Here is a 25,939-nt window from a genome sequence, read left to right on the forward strand (position 1 = left end):
GTGACCAAAGTATTGAATTATTTAATCACTGCTAAATCACGTGGCCATTGCTCTATCTTTCATTCTCCTTGATCTTTCTGCTGCCTTTTACACTGTTGATCATCAACAGTTTCTTCTCATTCTCTGTAATCTTTGTCTATGGGATACTGCTCTCTCCTGGTGCTCCTCTTACCTCTCCCAGCACTCTTTCAGTGTTTCTTTCTCTGGCTCTGCCTCTTCTCCCCAACCCCTTTCTGTTGGCGTTCTCTTGGTCTCCTACTGTTCTTTATCTGTACTGCCTCCCTTCGTAAACTCATCACCTCCTTTGGCTTCCATTATCATTTATATGCAGATGAGACACAAATCTACCTGTCCTCTCCTGATCTTTCTCCATCCATATTGATTTGTGTCTTTGACTGCCTCTCCGTGATTTCCAACTGAATGGCTGCTCACTTCCTTAAACTCAACCTGTCCAAAACAGAACTTCTGGTTTTTCCTCTCTCAAGTGTTGCTACTCCCGCGTCTGCCTCCCTCCAAGTCAACGGCGCCACCATCACCTCTACCTCGCAAAATTACTGCCTAGGTTTTCTCGTTGACTCCTTCACCCCTCATGTCCAGTCGATCACCAAATCCTGCTGTTTCCATCTCATTCGCCCTTATTTAACACCAGATGCAACTAAGGTGCTGGTCCATGCCGCTGTTCTTTCTTGCCTTGACATCTGCCGTCCCCTTCTCAGTGGTCTTACATGTTCCCAGATTGCACCGCTGCAATCTATAATGAATGCAGTGGCAAGACTCATTTACCTGATGGCCCGCACCTCCCACTCCCCCCCCCCCTTCTGTCAGTCCTTACATTGGCAACCAGTTAGATATAGGGCTCAATTTAAGATTCTTGTGCTTGCTTACAAGTCCCTACATAATGCTGCTCCAACCTACCTATCCTCCCTAATACACAAATATGTCCCGTCGAGGCCCCTGCGCTCTGCAAAAGACGTACGCCTATCTTCTGTCCATACTACAACATGTGATGCCCACCTCCAACACTTCTCCAGGGCTGCACCTTTTCTGTAGAACTCCCTTCCCTTCTCTGTTAGACTTTCACCCAGTCTCCACTCCTCTTTGAAAACACACTTCTTCATGAAAGCATATAATTTAAACTGTTAGCATGTTTTTATCCTCCCCACCCCTTCATGACTCCTCTCCTGCAACTGTCAAAAATAACCTACTAAGTTATCAGTGATTACTTTTCTAGCAACCTATTTCATTAACCCTACGTATACCCTTTGTGTCACTGTACCCCACTCCCGCTAGCATGTAAGCTCATTGAGCAGGGCCCTCAACCCCTCTGCTCCACTGCATCCATTTGTTTGATTACAATTACGTGTCTGTTAGTCCACCCATTGTACAGCGCAAGGAATTTTCTGGCGCTATATAAATAATAAAATAATAATAATATTAATTATAATGTGATGTTGAGGCACCATTGGAAACCAATAATTCCATACTTTCCTATGGGAAATCCTTAATTCATGCCCAATGCTCATCAAAAATTTATATTAGTTCTCCATGGTACAACTCGGTGATCTGTTGCTCCCATGCCTTTCGTGAGTTGTAATAATTTTGTCACAGAGCACGTATGATCACTGACACTTATAGCTACAGTCTGATGCTGGGTAAAAACTTCTTCATGATTTAAAGAACCATAACTCAATATATTGCTAAATATTTTAGCTGATAAAATTGTATCAAATAACAAGCATCTAGACACGTTATGCTAAAACATCAACCACTGTACTCATTTGTAAAATACATAAAACAACACGAATAGTAAATATAAGAGAATTAAGTTAATTCAAAGTGCATATTGACTATATGAAGTGACTAATCACATTCAAGCAGAAATCACCAATATGTCAATTCAAAGTGGAAAATTGTATACTAGCCAATCAATTCTATATAAGACAGCCTGTAGGATCTGTTCACTAAACATCATGTTATGGCACTCTAGGAATCAACTTTTATAAATTGGTAGCAAACAGATAGCAAAATGTTTTGCTTTGTTGCATATGTTATTTTTTCACATTTTTTAAAGATGGTTTTCAGGTCATTACAACATACTGAAAACATTATTTATTTGAATCTAGATGGTGGAATCAAGATATGTTTGTGTCAGACTGAGAGATGTTCATTTAAGGATCAAATCCCTGCTATAATGGACATCCCAAAAGAAGTTACTTTTGGAGATACCTGCTGTGACTGAAACCATTAGATACATCATTACATGCATAATTAGCTACATATAACTGAAATTAAAGTACATTGTCAGATTTTGATGACTCTGCAAATAAATATGCAAATGAAAGATAAATTGAATTATAAAATTGCTGAACATAGAGTATGTAATTTCCAATGAGGCAATGATGATTACGACAAAATGCAAACAATGTTCCCACTACTGAAAATCGTGGTCCTCCAAGTACATTTCAGAAATACTAATCTCAGCACTAAAGAAAGTGTTTCAGTGATACCAAAGCTGAATATATAGCTTTTCATCTCATTATCAAATGTCATTTGCACAAGAGAACTTATGTTAAAAGAGCTATGGAGCTTTTTAGAGGGGCATGTACTAGTTATTTATTTATTTTAAAGGAGGATCAAGCCACTTTATTTTTGTATTGTGGTATGCTAAATATTGTGCTAGTACTGGATCGGAGCTCATAGGAGGTTGGAACAGCTGGGGAGAGCATTCTCATCAGGTAGGATGGGAGCTTCCCAGAAATGCTCTTATGCACAAGGCTGGATAGATGAAGAGAGCGTCAGCATTCCAGCGACAGCCAGTTTAGCTCTTTTAACATGTCATAGTGGTGGGTAAAGTAATTACATTCTAGTACAAAGTGGCAGAACGAATTATATAACGTATTAAGTTTATTATGGTGGGTTTGCAGTGCGGGTGCATACACTACATCCCCATAATCAATGACCGCCATTACAGAGTACCTAGTTTTGGGTAAAGTTTTGAAGATATTTTTTCAATGAAGGCCAAAAGATATATTGGGGACTAGCAACATACCTAGATATTTAAAAGAGCAGACTGCTGTCAGTGTGCTATTTGAATTTGTTCTGATACACAATTGTTGATTTTGTAGTTTACGTAATTTAGGTACAGCTCCAAAGATCATTGTAACAGTTATGAAAAAAACAGATGGTACAAATGAGAAAAAACACAGAAAAAATAGAGTAAACTATCTTCTATGATCACAACTTCAGGCCATTGATAACATCATCAACATAATCTAACAAATTCTATCACTTACCCAGATATATTCATTAACCAATGGTCTTTCTTTACTTCAATTAGGTTTATCTGAACAAACCTACTTTTTTTTAAGAAACTACTTAAATTAATGTTGTTGATTCTGATAATGCTTTAATGTTTCACAAGAACTTCTGCACAAGTACAATTCGTTAGTGATATTCACAACAATTTCTGTTTTCAGAATTTGCACTTTAAGAATAATCCTCTTGCTTTACAGTTTGTAATAAAAATAATTCATAGGTCATAGGTTACTTACATAGATTGTTCTTAAGCCTAAAAGCGAGTTCAATATTTACTTAATTAACTCTAGGGAGCATGAGTGAATTTGTCAATAAAGTAGTCTAACTAACCCTTGCTAAACATTCTGATTCTTGCTCTAAAGTTTTTTATTTTTATTTATTTATTCATTTATTTTTTGGGGGGTGGGGGGGAGGGGAGTAGGTGGGAGAGAATTAAAAGTGATTTAAATTATTATAAAGTCATTTTCCAATATAAGTAAGAAATATCTGAACTGAAATAATTCTCCCACTCAGGTATGCTTCCAGGTATGCTAATTTGGCCTTAAATTTGAAATTCATTTTGAATTCACTTTAAATTAATTAAAAATCTCCTTTTAAGTAATAAGCCTTTAGTGTAATAAACATAATTCTGATTTAAAAGTGCATAGAAATAAATAAATAAATACATGTTTTGCAGAATGCTGCAAGATAAGCCTGCCTCTTTAGCCACATCCTCCTACTCCAGAAAATACTTCCTTATCAATAGTATGCATGCAGATCAGCCCCAACAACACTGAGTGAGCTGCTGTTAATTCACAACCTGGCTTCAAAAAGTTAAACTACAAACAAGTAATGATATCCTTACTACATGCATGCCTGGCTGACCTCTCCTTCTAATGCAGGTTGTTTTGTTGTTTAGATCAATAGTACTGTTAGTGGCTAAACTGTGTGCTTACCTTTTTGATAAGGAATACTTTTTCCAAAGACCAAAGAGATACAGCATTGTAAAAATCATTATTTTTTTATTTTGCAAAAACTATAACGATTTGAGAAGGCAAAACAAAACAGATCACTTTAATGAGGCCAAAACCTATCACAAATATTAAAGTTGTATTTGTGTGCTTGTTCCTTTAAACTCTCATCCTTCATTCCAGTATTTCTTTATTTACATAATTAATTAATGAAGCTGCAGATGTTATGTCTTTAAGGATCTCATTATGTGTCAAACTGAGTTTGTAATACCCTTAGAAATGAAGCACTGTGTAAATAGCTTGTTTTATGTAAAAAAATGATATTAATATCAATGTAATCACTCATGATTATTTTCTTTAAAACAGATAACCCAAAGCAAACTACACGGGCTACAATTTACATTCTAATTTTGGATGTCAATGACAATGCACCACAATTTGCAATGTTCTATGATACATTTGTGTGTGAAAATGCAAGAGCCGGACAGGTATGTGCCCTAATATATAATGTTTACTGAAATGTACTGTTTACTACTTATTATTAAATACATAATAGAGCAACAGACATATAGACTTTTCACTAACTGAGACTGCTCATTTGTATATATCTTGAAATAATGGATAGATGTATGCGATAAAAAATGTGCAAGTTTCACGACTGACAACTGCTTAAACAACCTTCACTTTATCTTTCATTTTTTTTCATAACTTTATATAATGGGGCTGCCTGGGCTCCATACCTCAAATGCATACATCAGATTTTAGTAGTTATGGTACCAGGAGTTCTCTGTAGACTTGTACACAGCAAGAAAATTCAGGTTTGCCGACCATTTTTCCTGATATTCAAAATGTTTCTGCCATATCTTGTTTTGGATTGCCAGAATTTCTGTACCATAAATGAACAAAAATAAATGGGCCAATCAGTGTACTGCAAAATATATAACATATTATACTTTGTATATATTTTTCAGCACTCTGATAGGAGCATTTTCCTGCCATTTGGCTCACAAATCAAGTGAGAAAAGCATTAGATGGAAAAAAAAGGAGAAGCAGTAACACAAACTATATTTACATATTTATTAAAGTTTTATTTACATATGTATTTACATACATATACACAGGGTTTTTTTCAAGCTGATCACCCTTGTTTCATTCATTGTTCACTTCTCACTTGATTTGTGAAAATCTTAATCATCTCTTCTTTTGGTGCCACAGAAGGAATTCCCAGTCACTAATCAAAATGCACATGCTTAGACTGTCCCTTTAATAGTATGTGGATTCTGTGAATATTATCTTAGTCTACCTGTATCTACTGGAAAAAAATTTATATTACTCTACATCAGTGGCGCATCCAGAGCCTGATCTTGAGCGGGTCACTCGTAGATTATTTAAAGAAATAATCCAGGCACAATAACCACTACAGCTCAGTGTAGTAGTTATGGTGCCAGTAGTGCCAGGATCCCATCCCAGAGTAAGTAGTCAAACCGTTTAAGAACAGTTTTGCTCCACAGTCTGTTTCTCATTTGCTCTTGCATGACTCCGGTTTATCAGGTTGCATTTCCAACCAGGTTCTGTAGCAGAGAGAGACGGCCTTTGGTTTGGTCGGGGCCGCCCAGAGCCTGAGCAGTTTCAAAGAGGGCGACAGCAATCTGTGTCCTGTACCTATGCTGGGTGGGGAGTAAGTGTGCAAGGCCAGTATGCTTCTCACCTGCAAATATACAAAAGCATCTTGGCTTGGGATGCCTCATTGTTTCTGTAAATTCGGGAAGGCCCTCATCTTATTCTCTTCTAAGAGGTGTCCAATTTGTGTAATGCTTAACTTTAGCCAAACGTCTATGGGCACCGTCTGTATTATAGCCCCCGATTGCGGTGTCTGACTATCTAGTAACCGGAAATTAAAATGTATGGGTAGAAAGCCTAGTCTGCGCCATATAACAATATTGGATATTTTTAACAAAATGACAATCAACAACAAGAAAAAGACTCTGGGTTATATTGACCCTTCTGGGTTATATTACCCATCTGATTTGTTTCATGGAGTCTTATGGGGTCGGATATGGATCACTTTCGACCAATCTCTATTGAGCTTAACTGGAGATGATTTGTTAGGATGCGGTACGATGTCTAACTTGGATACTTTTACATTCCACTCCTGGAGTATCCGCTTGTCGTCTTCTGGGGAAACGATGATTTTTTCCGTTCCGTTTCTTTTAACCAGTAGCTTGGCTGGAAAGCCCCACTTATATGGGCTGTTCGCCGCCCGTAGTGCCGCTGTGATGGGGGCAGAGATCATGGTAGTGGATGATAGATCAATGAAGAGTTTGATCTGTTCAAATTACCCAAGTGGAGGCGGGTTCTTCCGTGAGGCTTGCATTATTGTGTCCTTTGTGGTAAAATAGTGAAGTTTCATGATAACATCTATTGGGATTGTAGGCCCCAAGTGTTTCGGCCTGGGTAGCCGGTGTGTGCAATATAGCAGTAGATCTGTATCTGAGAGAGCTGGTACATAAGTTTTAAAAACACAGGACTGTAGTTCCAGAGGTGGAACTGATTCCCGGATCGCCCCCAACCTTATATTGTTGCGCCTGTCCCTGTCCTCGTGGACCGCCACCTTCTCTTCCAGCAACTTGAGCTTGTTTCAGTTCAGAATGGGCCTCTGCCAAGGTGTTGTGGGCATCCACTATTTCATCCTTCTGCTCCTCCAGTTTCGCCATCCTGTCCCCCACTAGTTAAATGTCAGAACGTATGTCCGAAGCGATCTGTAACAGATCTGCGTGAAATGAGGACTTCAGGTTTGACAGTAGAGCCCAGGGAGTGGCATTACTAAACGGGGGTGTGGGATCAGATGCGCTGCGAGTACTGTCACTCACGTCTGAGAAGGAGGCTGGTGAGCATGGGCCATCGGCGCCATCTTGTCCCTCTGGCTCCTATGTCTGTGATGGAGTAACATGTAGTTGAAGTGTTCTCTGCTTTATTTTATTGCAGGTTTTTGCTGCCATTTGGTTCAGTGGAGTGACCCAGACAGATTGGTGCTGTTAGTGCCAGTTTTGTGCTGTAAATCAAGCTGATAACACTGCGGGGTGGAGGAGCTCAGCACTCACGCGTCCGTGCTTGTTTGCGATTAGGACATGCCCCTCTTTACCTTTATTTTATTGGTCTGTGGATATTGTGCATTCTCCCATACTTGTACAGCACTGCAGAATATGTTGGTGCTTTATAAATGCCAGCAATAAATGAATATGTTTCCAGTTCCAATGTACAGAGACATAATCAGCAGTTTTCTTTGTCTAGTTTGTTAAGTCAGTGTAACATCTCCAATTGTCACTAGAAGGACAGTAAAGAATGAAATTGGAAATAAGTAGCTCTTTCTCCAAAGTGCATACTCTTCTTATTCCAAGCAGGAAAAATGAGAGTATTATGGGAAAAGTAAATGCCAGTACATTTGAATATGCTTTCTTTTACCAGAGGCATGCAGAAAATATATATTTAAATAGGTGATAATCTCTGCTGCTGGCTAATAACAAATCTGTTTCTCTGGTTAAAATGCTGACTCCTTCCAAAAAAGCTGAGAAGTGCTGGCCGAATGGATAAGTAAAAAAAAGACTAGTGTGCCTTGGGTAGAGAGGTTATGTATTGCCTGTCTAATTCTTTTGTCTCATATCAGCTTAAAAAAGATGTTCTAACTCATCTGTAATACTGCTACGTGTGTCTATGAGACAATGTCTAATGCATACAATGTCTTCTTCATACGGTTCCTACCACAAACCTTTGTTATAGAGACACAAATACACATAGTGATTAAAGACTGAACATTTTATTTTCCTTGCATTATAATCGTAATATGGACTAAGCAAATATTATATATTTGAATGTACTTAAAACTAATAAATTTATATATGCCGCAATTTGAAGGGTCGAACCCTCAAATTAGGTTAGGAATCATGTAAGTTTAGGGGCCAGTGCAGAATAATCTGGGCAAAAAAATCAAGATGTCACGGTTAATGAGAAAATGTTAATCAGATTGTAAAGTAGGTGTTGGGAGCTGATAGCAGGATAGAAACAGAAAATAGCAGGCAGGTACAGTTGTGCAGTGAGAGAAGGGATAGGTGAATTAGGAGTCAGGGTATTCACCTATATCTAAGAGTTCTCCTGAGGGTTGAGATTGTGTGCATGAGGTCACAATGTCCAACAGTGAAGAACACTGATTATTTGTAAGGTGTTATTTCATTCTCTAAACCCCAGTCTAGTAAAATATTTTATTATAATGCTTATATGCAGGCGCTCTTAATATTTCTTTTTAATAGCATTTTGTGTTACAAATGTTATTTTCACATTATGAAGTAGATTTGCCATAAAAATAATTGGTTTCCAGGATATTAGACTGAGCAAGATATTTCACTATTTTTTTTATTATTTATACATCCATATGGATCCATTGTATAATCCATAGTGAAGAAATGTTTTCAGTTATAATACATGTTGTTATGTTACTATCATTGAAAACCATAAACTCATAAACAATGATTTATTTTAATGGAACAAAATATATAAAAAACTAAAACTATGCATAGGAAAAAAGTCCAAATTCAAAAGGTTACAGTTAAGCTTTATCTCATATGCATGTGTATTTAATCTGTGTATTTTGTCTTGTTTTTAGACTGAAATGATATTTTAGGGTTTATATGTGTGCATATTAAAAGCAGTGGCAGTCTTTGTAACTGTGATGTAATTGACATTAGCCCACTGGCTTTTCTGGCTGTTGGAAACACCTGCTCAGATTTACATAAATGAATAGATGGGACAGATGCTCCACACTCTTCTACCAGCTTACATTTGCTGCCTCAAGCCTAGTAAAGCTAAATATCTCTCCCAGAATAATTTCTAGCACAACATTTAGAGTTTTCTTCATGGTTGAATGAACATGAAAAAAATGAAAAAAAAACTAAATCAGAAATAAAAAGAGTTTGCATACTATGGCTTGAATTGTGCAAGTACGTTTTTCTTCTTCTTAATAGGTAGAGTGCTGAGTAAAATTAATACAGCCACTTAAACAGTGTATATCTTGCACAGAGTAGTGCAACATTATATAAATATGGAAATAGGCAAATTATTATTTTTTGGTCCTCATAAAATGAATTGTATTGGTCATGTGTTATCTAACTATAAACGTTTTTACTTCCAATTTATGTTATTTTTCTAAATAAGACTGCCCACCCTCACTTATGTAAAATATTCGTAATGCTTTTTGATGTATTTCATAAGAAGCAAAGCAAGCTTCATAAAATGGTATTTTTTGTAATTCACATTGAAGAAAGCTTGTCATAATAACAACATATTTGGCTATAGCCGTGGATTATTATAGTGACCTGTTGGTTTCTATCACAAGATGCCTAAAAAAAAAAAAAGCCCATTAAATCTTGAAACATATCTGTCACCAAGTTATCTTCAAATGGAAAGGAAATTGAATTTTTTATTATAGTGTGCATTTTTCCTGCTCCTGATTCAGAGCAAAGCACAGACATTTAATATTTTATTTAAAGTTTAGTTTATCACTGTTGATTTGTTCATCAGTTTGGAAAGAGAATTATTGGTGCATGCAAGCAATTCAGCTATTCAGTTCCATTAAATGCATCATAACTGTAATAGTAGCCATCTGCCAACTGAAGCAACATGGCAAATGAGCTTAATGGTGAAAATAATCTGTAATCTTCGTTGTAGTGTGAAGCAAACAACAGCGCCCTGTGTTCTAACTCTTGACTTTGTTTTCTGAAACGAACTGTACCAAATCCTGTTTTTTGTGTTTTTGATATTCTATCACATTATCCCCAGGACATACATAATTTACCCAATTGGTTTATGAATTGCTTGTCAAACTCAATTGTTTTGTTGTTGTATGTAACATCATAACAAAGCTGGTGTTCATGCTATATACAATTCTTAATTAATTTAGATATATCAAGCTGATATATGAAAAAAAAAGAAAAGATGTAAAATATTAAATGAATCTAGATATCTTGAATGATATACTCTTTCACAGAAATAATGAGTTGGTAAAATATTTTAGACACTCTGGCGTATCAGTTATCTTGTAATACTACACACAGAGTCTGATCAATTAGCAAAGCAGCAAAAATGCCATTGAAACTACATATTAGGTGTGACACAAATAGCTAAAAAAAAAAATCACATTGTATTCTTGTGGCTGCTAGTGTGAATAATAACATGACCAGGAAATAGAAGCCGTTACAAAGTAACGGTGCAATCAATAGTACACCAACTCGGTACTGGTCAAAACCTAGAATGCCATATAATACCAGATTGACAACAAATGATCAAATTTAATTGCAATTATTAACATATAATATACTATACAGCTCTGTATAATAGGAAAGAGTAGGTGAAGAGGGTCCTTCCCAAATAAGCTTACAATCTAAAGATTTAAAATCACCTTTACAATGGTTAAAAAAATGGTTAATAAAATAACTTCAATATTCAGTTCAGTAATACAGAATAAGGATGTGTATCACAATTTACTATTCATACCTCATAATTAATTAACATGCCTCGAAACAAGACATACTACTAAGGGTACTCAAAAGCAAAAAGTCAGGCAAAATATAGATTTCTTTACACTTGAAAAAGGTTGTCCTGTCTACAGCTTAGTATTAAGATATACAACTTACTTGATTTAGAGTATCTATATTTTCCTTCCTTGAAGGCCTGCCATTTATGAAAGTAGACACTCAAGGATACTCATATTATGATATTGTTATTTTGTTAACCAGTTAATGTCAAAGTTTGTGGTAATTTATTTATTTTTTGCATTTTTTTTACATAGATGTTTTTTTTTTTCCCTGGGTAATTTGTAAATATGATGTGTGCCACTGTGATAAAACCCTCCACCCTAACGGAGTGCAATGTGTGTGTTTGTGATGAGTACAGTGTGTGTGAGGTGTACAGTCTGTTTGCGTGGTAAAGAGTGTGAGTGATACAGTGTGTGTCTGTGAGAGGCACAGTGTGTTTGTGAGGGGTGCAGTATGTGTGACGGGTACAGTGTGTGTAAGAGGCGTAAACGTATGTGAGGGGTACAATGTGTGTGTGTGTGTGTGAGGGGTACATTGCCTGTCGGGGTGCAGTGGGTGAGATCTTAGCATTGCCATTTTAATCACACAACATATACCTACAAATAAACACATACAGATAGATAGATAGACTCCCACATACAAAGATACAAACTTATACGTACACAGACACACACTTACACAAACAGCTACATACATACACAGATACAAACACTGTCACACACAGATACCTACACATACACACAAATACAAACACTGGCACACACAGATAAACACACACATACACAATCATACCCATACATGCACAGATACACACGCTGATACACATAGCACACATGCACTAACACACAAGTTGCAATTTGCATATTATTAACCAACCCTGTTGTATACACTTCTAAACCATTTGGTTGCAGGGGGTGGCTTCCCTATGCTGGCTAATGGGAGTCCGAGGCTGTCTGCAGTGCATCTTCCGTCCTCCCAGCCCACATGGTGTATGCTGGTAGGAAGTGACAGGTAATCACTTCCTCCCAGCACTGCCTGCAGATACTAATGGGGCCCAGTTGTGCTGCCAAAGGGCTGCAAACCAGGCCTCTGATGAGCATTTTGTGTTAAGAATGTTATTTTCACATAATGAAGTTGATTTGCCATAAAAATAATTATACTGTGCCTTGCCTAAGTGTAAGGGCTACCAGGTGGGCCCACAATAACTGTGGACAGCAGTGCAGCTGCACTGGAGGTAATTCCACCTTTGCCTGCAAGTGTGGGCAAATGGTAGATGCCCAAGCTGGCAAAACATTGTGGAATTCATACAGCATTTGAGGATCAACTTTTTTTACACCCTTGCATTAGAGTAGACCCAAGAAAAGTTGCTCCCTTCATTAGTTCTGCTACAGATTCGCAGTGTGAATCCCTGGTACTGGCTGTTACAGCACTAATGTGTGCTAGTACATCATGGTGTGGATGCTATGGGAGAAGAACTGCATGTGGATAGCATCTTCTGCTCTCTATTCCAAAGAATTGATTGATAGGTGGGAGAAAAACTATTTTAAATAGGTTTTTATCACAATCTATATATTTGCTAGCAAAACTGTAAGCAAAGTGTGTAGATAGAATTGTATGCTCTTTTGAAAGAGAAAAAGTAGTTTTGGTCACTATAATGGCCCTTAAAGGGAAGGACACTCGTGATGCAATAATTCCATCATGCACTGTTAATAGGTTAAACACATGTGCTCTCAGTTAAAAGATCACTATTTATTATTATTATTATTATTATTATTGCCATTTATATAGCGCCAACAGATTCCGTAGCGCTTTACAATATTTTGAGGGGGGATGTAACAATAAATAAGACAATTACAAGAAAACTTACAGGAACAATAGGTTGAAGAGGACCCTGCTCAAATGAGCTTACAGTCTATAGGAGGAGGGGTATTAGAAACATTAGGATAGGAAATATCAAGTAGGAGTGAAGCAGAGCTGGAGGAGAGAGCAAAGCACTATCCCATAGGAGAGAGCAAGAGACAGGTATGTAAGGGAGAGATTTTAGATTGCATATTTGTGTAAAAGTGTATGATTTAAAAAAATTGTCAAGCCATGCATGTCCCTTTACATAATAGCTGTCAAATAATCTCCAGTTTTACCCACTGAGTTTTTTTTTCTGTAAAAGCTTTCCACATAAGTCAGAATTTAAAACATCTTACTCTCAAACAAAGTACACTTTGATATTGGGCTATTCAACAGTGTTGACAGAATGTGTTACCTGACAAATATTCAGGTAAACCATTCTCACATTGTTACCACGGCTTGGCATGAATCTCAGCACCAGATAAACTACCATAGGATTTACATAAACAATTCACGAGTGATAAATAGCACAAAGCTTACTAGGGGCACACCCCACTGGCTATAGCATTAGCTAAAGCATTCTATAGAAAAATACTTATGATATGGTAGCTCAATGCCAACTCATATATTTTACCAGAGAAGTCCCCTCTGTGTTAGAGAGGACAAAATGATCTCTAGGATGTCTATTACTTGTATTGCAGTCTTACTTGACCTGGGTACATTTTAGATAGATATACAAAATCATATCTTAAAATGTACTCAAACTAACCTTTTACCTAGTCCTACACGCTATTAGAAATGTTTCCTAATTCTCCATCCAGGGTGAACACAAAGTTGCTCTCCAATAATTTGTATCAGGTAAAATATATAAATAATTATGGAAACGAGATTTACCCTACAAAGAAACTCGTTCTAGAAATATCCTTATATTATGATATTATTAAAGGGTCCGTAAATGTTTGGGTGCAACAAAGTATGATCTTAATAGCTTAAGGACATCCATTGAGATTGAGATATTCTATTGGGTCCATAACTGGTCTGCCTTTTTTACCCTAGTAGTTTTTTACTTTGTTTTCCTTACCGCCTGTTAATGACTGAAGCCTGGTATCACATAGATTGTTTATGGCTGATTTCAGCACATTATTTTGTATCTGTATGATCATTATTGTACATTTTTGTTTACACAGTGATTTCCTTTAAATTTTCAAACATTTATTTAGTTCACATTTGTTTGTCCCCTTTGTATGTGGGCAACTGAGGAGAAAAAGTGTTCAATACTGTTTAACAGTGAATGAAGGTTGAAGGATGCACTATAACCACTTCATAGTTACATAGTTGCATAGCTGAAAAGAGACTTGCGACCATCAAGTTCAGCCTTCCTCACAGTTCAGCCTTCCTCACAAATGAGATTATGTGGTCATACCTAATAACATATTAAATAGTTACGTAGTTACATAGCTGAAAAGAGACTTGCGTCCATCAAGTTCAGCCTTCCTCACAAATGAGATTATGTGGTCATACCTAATAACATATTAAATAAACCAAAAGATTAACTTTAGTTCTAGAGTTTTGAATGAGGTTGTGGTTAGGGGTGGGGATGTACAATAAGAACAATGTATCTAATTTACCCAGAGTTCTAAACTCATTTATTGTATTTTAAAGACACCTTACTGATCCTTATTGCTGTGGGGCTCGATTATATACACACCGACAATATATAAATGCTTGAAAAGAATGACTGAGGCATAAGCATTGCTAAGAGTAGGGCTTTGGGAGCTTGAGCTCCCGATGTTGTGCTCTTTAGCCCCAGATTTCTACAGTTGGTGAAGGGGAATACTTGTAGTTTTCTTCATGTTTAATTTTACATCAGACAACTGCTTCTCAAACAGTTACCTATAATAAAAACAAAGATTAGTAGTATGGTGCCCACCAGGTAACTATCGGGTGACGAGGAACAGAACTATTTGCTGTATACTCCCCTTATCAGCATGGCAGTAGCATGGTAGTATCACCTTGAATGCCTCGCTGTGCAGCATGTGCTTCATATATCTTCACTGACGTCCTGGAAAGCATCAGCAGCATGCTGTTCATGGGTAGAAAGTAGAGTTGACCTATAGTGAGCTTGAGCCAGTTTATACAAATCAAACCAGCTCAAACAAACTTTTGCACAAGTCCAGTAAAAGTGAGTGATTATAACACAGAAAGATGGAGATATACTATGACACATCCCCACTTCTCTGTTATTGTAGGGCATTACGTTTTCTTTTTTTTTAGTCCCAGTCCTGGATGTTTCTCAAACCTAGCAGTGCCCTTGGACAAAGGGATGTGGATCCAAGCTATAGAAAGTCCCTATAAATAGCGATACTTGAGGTGTGAATGGTTACAGTGCCAAGAGTATCCCTTTGATTGATACAGAGACACTGAAAACTGTGCATAACATTGATCGAGAAGGGTTATTTTCATAATACCCACATGCTGTAAAAAATACATTTTGGCACAAAAGCATGACATTTGACTATTCAAATATATTTTGTAACACATACTATGTGTAAGAATGAATTTTGTAATTTAAGTATTGGGATATTCTACAGCATACCCCGATAAATGGCTAAATTGTAGCCATTTTCCCTACAATTTCCCTGTACATGGTTTAATGAATATAAAACATCTATATAAAATATATATATTTTTATTTATTTTGTTTTATGTATTCCTAAGCAATTTATGCATATCTATATTCTGTTTTGTGTACATGAGTGTCCATGATTTTAAGTAAAGATATGCATATTTACCTTTTCAGAATGAAAAACACTTGGTAGTGAAGGGGTTAACAGTTAGCATTACAAAGTATTAAGAGATGTCAAACAAACCTGGTGAATTAAATTGCCGAGTACAGAAAAGTTGCTGATGAGTTTACATTATTGAATGCCATGTAATAATTATTATTGGTATTTGAATAAATGATCAACTCTTGAGTTAGAATTGAACTCAGGGCATTTTTAAATCGGCTCTTAAAACCTGTGTGACATGTTTACTCTTGCTATATTTATTAAATTGCGAGATTGAGGCATGGTTTATCTTATACTGTTTCATTTAGTAATACTAAGTTATTCATGAAACCATTAAAATCTAAATAAATGTCGCTGTGTTGGTAAGCACATTGAAGAACTGTTTATTATTTTCTGTTTATGCAAATTTACAGAATGCTAAATAATTAATTTAAAACTTTTTTTTAACAGTGGCAAAATGTTCACTCTGTCAATGCAAAGGGCATTAATTAAGCAATGCATATGTGTTATAATTGTTTTTTTTTTGTAATTGTAAGTGTAAGGAGTTATTCATTAAGTGTAAATATTTTATAACTTTCTTGCTTTCTCTGGGAAAAAAACAAAAAAAACGTTAAACACATTGAAAGCTAATTTATCACATAAATGCAAAATACAGCTTTTATATGTTTTTTTTCTCTTGCAGTTAATTCAAACAATAAGTGCTGTAGACAAGGATGAACCCCCTGGTGGGCAAAAATTCTTCTTTAGTTTGGCATCTGTTAATCCAAACTTCACTGTACAGGATAATGAAGGTAATATATAAAAAATAAAATTATTTAAACATGAATTTAAAGTTGGTCCATGTAATAAAACTCTTAACTCTTAACCTTGTGAATACATAAGATTTCCTATCCTAATGTTTCTAATACCCCACCTCCTATAGACTGTAAGCTCATTTGAGCAGGGTCCTCTTCAACCTATTGTTCCTGTAAGTTTTCTTGTAATTGTCTTATTTATTGTTACATCACCCCTCTCAAAATATTGTAAAGCGCTACGGAATCTGTTGGCGCTATATAAATGGCAATAATAATAATAATAATAATAATAATAATAATAATAGGCTTTGCTTGTTGCTGAATGCTAAATGAAATGCAGATTAAAAATAACCGCTTATCTTATTTGCTGATCCAGTGCCAGTCTTCACCTTGCAAACACATGTCTCTGCTAGAATTGAATTCAATGCCTCTGGGGTTATGTATAAAGTCTAGATTTATTTTTTCATTTTTTTGCAGTTTGCACCATAATTGTCTAGCCATGCCAGTTTCTTATGTATAAAACTGGTATGTCACTTTATACATTGGAACTTTTTTTTGGTTCTGCCAGGCTGACTGTAATATAATAATGTGTTGTAATGGGTGTGGATACATCTCACTTTTATACATGGGCAGTGCCACTTACTCTATATTAAGAAAAAATACAAACAACAGAAAAAAGAGTCTTTAACCCCTTAAGGACCAAACTTCTGGAATAAAATGGAATCATGACATGTCACACATGTCATGTGTCCTTAAGGGGTTAAAGGTAATAAGAGAAAAGGTTTGGTGGGAAAAAAAAACCAATAAGGTACAAACTATAAATGCAAAAAAAAGCTTACATAGATACATGATACCCTATATGCATGACCCCTTTTGTGTCTGCTGGTGTTCTAAGAAATCAAGAAAGTCAACAAAACTGCTTTTTTCCTGTGAGTTAAATTGTTTGGCCAAAACCATTTATATAAATACGAGCCTAATCTTTATTTGCATCTGGGTCAGTGCAGTTATTTGGTGTCAATGAGATCTAGATTTTATTCTTTTTTCTGTTACCTTCTATTGACCAACACTATCTTCTAATGCCAGAATTGGCTGTAATACATATTAATACATTTTTCAAATGTACATTGCATTTTTTGCTGTGAATTGTATAAGCCTAACATGCTCTTCATTTGAACATGTCCCAATTTGTATTCAGCTACATCCACTTTTTATATTGCTATGCCTAGTGATGAGTAGGCATAGAGTGTAATTTTACAAATGCCCTAATTTTTACTGATTGATTTTCTTGGCTCCGTTGGCTCCTATAGGACAAATTATCTATCCCCAAGTATAAATTATCCCACCATGGTAAACCATTTGCAAAATGGTGATACCACAGGCTATTTCACATAGCAATTTGAAGATTTTCATATGGGTTTTTCATCACCAATTTGTGCTAGAGATAGTGAAAAACCTTTTTAATGTATTTCACATATATATAGCATTTTGCTGTGATTTTAATAAGGATTATGTGTCCTACATTTCTAGAGATCCCCTATTTTTAAATTTGCTATTTCGTGAGATATACCTAAGTATACCTAAACCAGGTTTTTATAGCTAATGCTATATTGCTATTTTTGAAACTTGTCTCCTGATTACTTGCTAGCTTGCTTACCAGTGATGCGGGGGGAAAAAAACAATGTCTATACAATGTCACTGACTTTTGTCAAAATTTTATGCAGTGTCAGTACTGCCTCAGCAGAAAAATGTTTTGTTTTGTTTTTAGGCATAATCATTTGTACCTAACACACATTTGTTTTTCTACTAAAACCAAACTCTTCTTCCCAATTTTCATTAACTAATGCCTTTACTAACTAATTAAAGCATAACAATTTATGTAGCTGTCAGCTGATAGCTTAATTACCACAATAATAAAACATTTATATTTTTCGTGTTGTGGTTATCATTAGACATACAATCAGTTAGGAAATTGCTTGACAACTTAGAGGTGAGATGATTGCTGTAGTGGTTATGGTGCTTGGTGTCTAACTTTAAATGTATGATAACCCAGATTGAAAATCTTAATACTTCCGTATGTATAAAATGAATGACTTTGGGTAAAAGCATGATACACTTTTATTTATTACTAGTGTAAAGTATAAAAATGTATTTCATCCATAAATTGATCGCTTTGTTTGACTAATGAATCATTTTTCCAAATGGAACCCATTTTTAATCCACATTTAAATTAATCAATTCCTCTGGACACAAGTCTGTTTTCCTGAATGAATGAATTTGTTCAGGTGTGGGATAAAAGACTGTTGCTTCAGGCAAAGCCATTCATTTGTTGAAGATCCCATGCATTTATGGACATAACAAAGTTTTGCACAAGTCTAGTCTAAAACATTAAAAGTAATTCATACATTTCCTGTTTGCTTTTTTATTTATTTATTTAGATAACACTGCTCGAATATTAACAAGACGAAATGGTTTTAGTAGACATGAAATAAACACATACCTTCTGCCAGTAGTCATTTCTGACAACGATTACCCAATCCAAAGCAGCACTGGGACATTAACTATCAGAGTGTGTACTTGTGATAGCCGAGGTAACATGCAGTCCTGTAATGCTGAAGCCTTGCTCTTACCTGCTGGACTTAGTACTGGTGCTTTAATAGCAATTCTTCTTTGCATCATCATACTGCTACGTGAGTATACTAACATGTTTTATTGATTTTTGTAAAAATTTACATAAATGGTTTTCAACAGATCTATGACAGGAACATATAATATTTCTTAAAGGGGCTCTCCAGCCCATAAAGCTCTTCAATCAAAGTATTAGCCATATGATGTCTATGTTGCTGACTTGAGTCAAAATCTGATGCAATGTTAGTGCCTCACACATTTTATTTTACTTTATTTTGTTTTCAATGTTTCCCTATGAGAAGTATTGTAGGTAGTAGGATCAGGGAGCAGCACCTGTGAAGGAATTCCCATGCTCAGAGCGATATGGAGGAGGGAAGGAAAAAGACATGGATATAGTGTAGTATATTGAGATCTTAAGTGATGGTAAATGAAGGGAAAGGAATTGCACTTACAATTTTCTGGAGCCTATACTCAGCTCCAGATATGTGTGCCTGGACGGTACAATCCCCACCTATGGATATGTAGATGGTCCTTGGATGTCCTCAAAAATGGGGTCTCCAGTGGTGGTAGGGTATATCTCCTTTCCACTGGCAGTAGGCCGGTATTCGAATAATTGGTGACATATAAAAAGGATAAAAACACAAAATAGTGCTTTCTGGATAATACAAAATAAAATGATTAAAAAAAATGGAGGTATACTCACAAGTGAAGAGCAAATAGGATATTGTTCAATATATGTAGGCATAGGTGGTATGATCCCCACCAAGGATATCACTCCTCGAGTCCTCCAGTGGGGGTGTTGGAGAGAGTAAAATGAATTATATTATAAAATAAAATAAAATAGAATAAAAAGGATAGGCTTGGAGGCTCCAATAGCAAAAATTAGCTATCTTTATTGGAGATAAAAAAAATAGTAACATAAAACAGCTTTCAAAAACACTAACGCATTTCTCCTGCAAAGAGGCTTTATCAAAGTTTATGAAAAGTATTGTTTGTGTGTCTCATTGGTTTTCTGAAGCACCAATTTATGAATATTCCCAGTAATGATGACATCGTAAGAGGAGGTTCAGAGCTGTAGTTGGAAGGAGAAATTATCTTAAAGGGAAACTGTAGGCACCTTAACAACTTCATATTATTAAAGTTGCTATAGCGCCTGCAGCCTCCCTCCCCCCGCCCCAAAACCCTTTAGTTCACCAATTAGAGGGCTTGGAAGCGTGGGTTCAAGCCAAGCTTCCAATCCCTCTGGATATGAGAGCCAGGAATCTTTATTCCCAACTCTGATACCGTAACATACTGTGACGTCACGGTCGGCCATACAGAACCATTGTATTTAATAGTTCTCTATGGCAGAATTTTAAAGCCTCCAGAATGATGCAACCCAAGGAGGGTTGGAGGAGGGAAACTTTATTTTAATTGAATTATATTTTTATCATTGAACACAGAGGAGGCCAACTGATTAGGGGCAACAGAGCTGTAGCGGTACAAATACAGATAGGTATTCCTAACACTACAGTGTTTATTTAAGAATTTTAGAAACCCTCAAAATAAATAGATTTTTTTTAGTTTTATATTAGAGTGTTCTTTTATTAAGTAGTCCACAGATTGTTAAAACATTTATGTATAGTAATATAGTTATCCCATACTTCCATACCTCAATAAATCAATATTGCAATAAATACTGCCATATTACAATAAATCAAAAGAAAGGAAAAAACGACTATTACAATGTATTCAGATTTATCTTAAATATTATACGTCTGAGGTTTAATATTATGTATAATTATGTATGAAGATAAAGGTTTCCCATGAATAAACAACATTTATGATAGAGTCTGTAAATGGAAACTTTCTGCAAGATAATAACATGGTGAAACTTTAGTAACAAAGGAGGAGAGAAAAGTGTGTGGATGAAAATGTGAGTATGTTATTAATAGAACAAAAAGGGAATTATTCTCTGAAAAATTATTTTTCATCAGGTGTGTTTATTAACAGCAACTTATCTTAATGAAATCTTGAGGAATAATGAGATTAGAGGAGATTAAGTTGAAAGTATGAGCAAATTCAATACAATACAAAATGATACACACAATCCATAACATATTTTCTGGGAAGAAATCGAAGTTAAATTAAAACACACAATGATATGGACTACCATATTGCTCAGCAGTTTAATGTTATGGTTGGAATGAGTGCTTAAACTCCAAAACATTTTTTATTTTACATTTACATCTGGGTAAAGCATGATCAGAGGTCCATCTACCCATGAATCTAACAAAAGTATTTGATTACATTCATTAGACAAAAAGGCTGACAATAGGGACACTCCAACAGTATGTATAAATAATAAATATAAGCTATTACTTACCCTTAATTCAACAGCAAAATGGTTTCTCTTCCAAATATTAAATTAGATTTGCATAATATTATATCTGGAAGCCTCAATTTAATATTGTTGGACAAGCTTTCCAAGTAATATTTTTGGATATTTTTTTTGTAAATGATTTAATATTATGAAAAATATTTAAAAAATTTATGTTTATGTTGATATTTTTGGATATACTGCTGAATTTTCTATATATATATTTTGATATCAGCTGAAAAGTTTATAAACAAATATTTATAATTTGAAAAGCTTATTCAACAATATTAAATTGAGGCCTAAAATGGAAAAATAAACACAAAACACAATATAGCAGTTTAAAAAAAAATCTTCCATCTAAAACTTGAAAGCTAGTTATCAACTGAATACAACATTACTGCTACTAAAAGCTAGCTGCTATGTAGCAACTAACAGTTCCCATTGTTGTCTATAGAAGCTATCAGATAACTGATACTTAGCAACTGGTTTGCCACTGATTTCCATCAGTGTTGCTGCTGTTTAGTGACTAATTAAGGGGACACTGTAGGCACCCACACCACTTCAGCTTATTGAAGTGGTCTGGGTGCAAACTCCCATCATGATTTACAATGAGCATGCAATTATTGTCATTTTTATAAACTGCAATAATTACCCGCTAGGGTTAACTCCTCCTCTAGTGGCTCTCTACCAGGCAGTCACTAGAAGGACTTTCAGGTGCATAGGCGACTTTTGGTCACCTAAACAACGCTGGACGTCCTCAAGCTATGCCTTTCCTATGCTTTCCTATGCTTTCCTATGGGACAATCCTAATGCCAGGGAGCAGCATTGGCAGAGGAGAGGGATATCTGCGCTGGACCCAGGTAAGGGACAGAATGGGTTATTAACTCTTTCTTCACCATGGGGGAGGAGGGGGAGTGAGGAGGATGAAGGGGGGGGGGGGGGGGGGCTTGACACAGGGTTGGAAGCTATAGTGCCAGGGAAGCAAGTTTGTTTTCCTGGCACTATAGTTTCCCTTTAACCACTTGAAAATATCAGCTTTATGCTGGATGCAAAGTTGTTAACAACAGCTAACTTCTTAGATATTCTGTAGAAAAAAAATACATGTTTGCTATATGGTAATACAATAAAACCTAAAAGTACAAATGAAAGCATATTAAACAATATGAAAAACAATGAAATCAAAATAAGCCGGACATGATATAAAATGTGAAATTATTCTTTATTAGTAATATGCACTTACATAATATTATATCTCAATCAGGGCCGGCCTTAGGCCTTTAGGCGCCCTTTGCGAAAAATCGTCCCCCCTGCCTCCCACTCCTTCCTCCCCTTCCCACACACCCTGTCACACACACACACACACACACACAGGAAGACAGCCACACACACACACAAACACTTGTATCTTATTATTTCTATCATTTTGGGTGTACTTTTTAGAATTATCCTGACATTGCTGCCCTAGCAGTTTTGTTATTATTACTATGTTTTATTTTATGGACTAATGAGTTAGTGATTACTTTTTTCTGTTGTGTGTCTACTTAATTGTGCTTGCCACAACACTTGTCTAGAACTTTCTCGATTCCTTAAAATGTATTATATTATCATTGTATGTCAGGCTTGCCCTGTTTTATTACAACTGATTTGAATAAAACTTGAATCAACTCAATAAAATAGTTAGCATAGTTCTTATCAATACCTTACTGTCTGCAGGATTTGAGCTAGAATATTACATTAGTTTAGCCTCAAGACCAGCTATGAAATTAAGATTTAAAATAATTTTTTACAATTTGTCCTGTTTTAGGGTAACGAACATAAAATTATCAAACAATTATTTTATAACAAGGGTGATTATCAAGACTTCATTGACTTGTCAAGCAAACACATTGCATGTGACAAATGAGATATTTAATTGAAAAATAAGTTTCAGAAATATTCATATACTTTAATTAGTTTTTACAATAATGAGTTTGCTTATCTAAAATAACAGAAAGCTATTTAAAAAAAAAAATATTTTGTTATTTATTTATTTCTACATTTGTCCAATTTGTAAATATGACCTTTTTTAAGAGGAACATTTAATAAAAAAACACAAATTGTAATAAAGATGATAAGAACAAAAATGTAATTAATAGCTAACATTTTTCTTAAAATACATTTTTTGTATATGCTAAATCAGTGGTTCCCAACCCAGTCCTCAGGTACCCCCTACCAGTCCAGGAATTAGGGATTACCCAGAGAGTGTTTCAAGAACCGACTGCAGTATTTTTTCTTGCTTGCTGGATGAAGTTTGAAGTATGTTTGTCTCAAAGAAATAAATAGGCAGATATAAAAAAATCCATCGTCAAACAGCAGCTAAGAAATAAAAAATATATTTTTATTGAAAGCAAATGCATCTTTCTGGACAACTTAACCATTTCTTTTTTTTTAAATAAATTTTTATTCAAGGTATTTTTAAATCATAAAAGGAAATCAATTCAAATATAAAGTTGAACATACAGGCTCCGTCATAGCAGAAGATCACACACACAGGAGCACATGATCTAAACAATATCTCTTCTTGACAAATACGATGGTCTAGAAATAGTGTGTTAAAATGCTAAAACGATAGAGTGAATACCTGTTCAGGATTGTTTGCACTCTGTTCTCTTTGTAAAGCCCAATATAGCAGTACAAAATAAACATAACAGACCCCCCACAACTAATCTGTCTATGCAGACCAGAGCCCACGCTTCCGTCTGCATAGAAAACTATATTGAGAAGCTTGTACAGCAGTGTTTCCCTCCACAACTTCCCTAAAGAAACTCCCAAGGCAATCAGGCCCATTATCATCACAACATCATGAATGCGTGGGTGTATGACTGGGCTTGTGGATTAATGTACTGTTTGAGAACTGCATGCCTTTCTCTTATATTACTTCTTTTGGGAGGTAGAAAGGAAGCTGGTTAATGCAAGATTATAAAACTTCATAAGTACCATGATAGGTCTACTCAATAGTCCTCTATATTTTTGTCATATTTGCAGAAGTGTGTAGATCAATGCTTAAAGCAGGTAAAATAGTCTCACCAACTATGTGGTCTATAAAGAATGTCCAACCACCAAGACTAATACAGCTAATTTCCCGATACTGTGCATAGGTAATAATAAGTCAAACAGTTAAGTGCCAGGGATTTACATAGTTTTACATCGTTTAAAATGAATTAAAATAAGTTCCAACCACCATTCACATACCCGAATATAAAAGGCATGGAGTGTTTTCCTATTATTATAGCGTCAACAAATTCTGTAGCGCTTTACAGTATAGTATGAGGTGGCAGGGCCGGCGCTACCATAAGGCAGCCCAGACGGCCACCTTAGGGTGCACCGACCCTGGGGGCGCAATGTCAGGCTGTCTGGCAGGAGGGAAGCTCTGTGCGCTCCCCTCCAGCTGGTTACTTTATGAAGCGTGGCCAAGCGCAAGTGCCTCCCCTCAGCGCATCCCAGCCTCTTACCGCCCACCCAGCTTTCTGCCGCCCGAGGAGCCTCCTTCACTGGTGTCTGCAGCAAGCTGTGAGGAGGGGGCGGGGATATGAATTACATCATATCCCTGCTCCTTGTGTACCACACAGCACAGCTGGTGCCCTATGATGAGGCTGGGTTGCAAGACAGGGCTCCACTGAGCCGGACAGCAGGCACTTTAAGGACCTGTATGTACAGTAGGTATGTAAGTGTGACTGTCTGTGTATGTATGTATCTATGTCTCTGTGTGCATGTATGTAGGTATGTCTCTGTGTGTCTGTATGTATGTATGTATGTCTCTGTGTGCAGGGCCGGCGCGTCCATAAGGCGGCACAGGCGGCCGCCTTAGGGCGCCAGAGGAGGGGGGCGCAAAAATCCGGATCTCCTGCCTCTGGCTGGAGACTCGGATTTGTAAACTCACCTCTCTCCCTGCAGCCAGCACACAGCAGGAGCAGGGCAGTGAAGTCAGCCGTCCTCCTCTGATGATGTCAGAAGGGGGCGGGACTTCTACTGCTCCCAGACTCCCCAGCGGTCCTGACTGCAGCTCCAGCCTCCCAGCCGACCACCAGTTGAAAGGTTCTCCCTCCCTGGCCCAAGGTAAGCTTCTGGGAGGGGAAGGGGGTGGGGAAGAAGCATTTTTTTTTTTTTTTTTTAAATCAAAACGTTTTTTTTCCAGCCCCTTTCTACAGCCCCTGTCCCCACTATACTCCCCCCTGCCCCCACTATACTCCTCCTGCCCCCACTATACTCCCCCTGCCCCCACTATACTCCCCCTGCCCCCACTATACTATCCCTGCCCCCACCATACGGCCCCTACCCCCACCATACTCCTCCTGCCCCACCATACTCCCCCTGCCCCCACCATACTCCCCCTGCCCCCACCATACTCCCCCTGCCCCCACCATACTCCCCCTGCCCCCACCATACTCCCCCTGCCCCCACCATACTCCCCCTGCCCCCACCATACTATCCCTGCCCCACCATACAGCCCCTGCCCCACCATACAGCCCCTGCCCCACCATACTCCCCCTGCCCCCACCATACTCCCCCTGCCCCCACCATACTCCCCCTGCCCCCCACCATACTCCCCCTGCCCCCCACCATACTCCCCCTGCCCCCCACTATACTCCCCCTGCCCCCACTATACGGCCCCTGCCCCCACCATACTCCCCTGCCACCTCTA

At 36.9% G+C, this 25,939-nt stretch overlaps 1 protein-coding gene across 1 annotated transcript in view; it reads left to right on the plus strand.

Annotated features, from left to right (window-relative positions):
* The window catches only part of LOC134608750 (cadherin-10), a 224,372-nt gene that overhangs the window by 190,064 nt on the left and 8,369 nt on the right, over positions 1 to 25,939 (plus strand). Inside the window, exons 8-10 of the mRNA XM_063451836.1 lie at positions 4,632 to 4,753; positions 16,163 to 16,271; positions 18,710 to 18,961. Coding sequence (XP_063307906.1) covers positions 4,632 to 4,753; positions 16,163 to 16,271; positions 18,710 to 18,961 — 483 coding nt within the window. The remainder of the gene's footprint in view (positions 1 to 4,631; positions 4,754 to 16,162; positions 16,272 to 18,709; positions 18,962 to 25,939) is intronic.

This window comes from Pelobates fuscus, chromosome 4 (assembly GCF_036172605.1).
Source record: "Pelobates fuscus isolate aPelFus1 chromosome 4, aPelFus1.pri, whole genome shotgun sequence".
Taxonomy (NCBI): domain Eukaryota; kingdom Metazoa; phylum Chordata; class Amphibia; order Anura; family Pelobatidae; genus Pelobates; species Pelobates fuscus.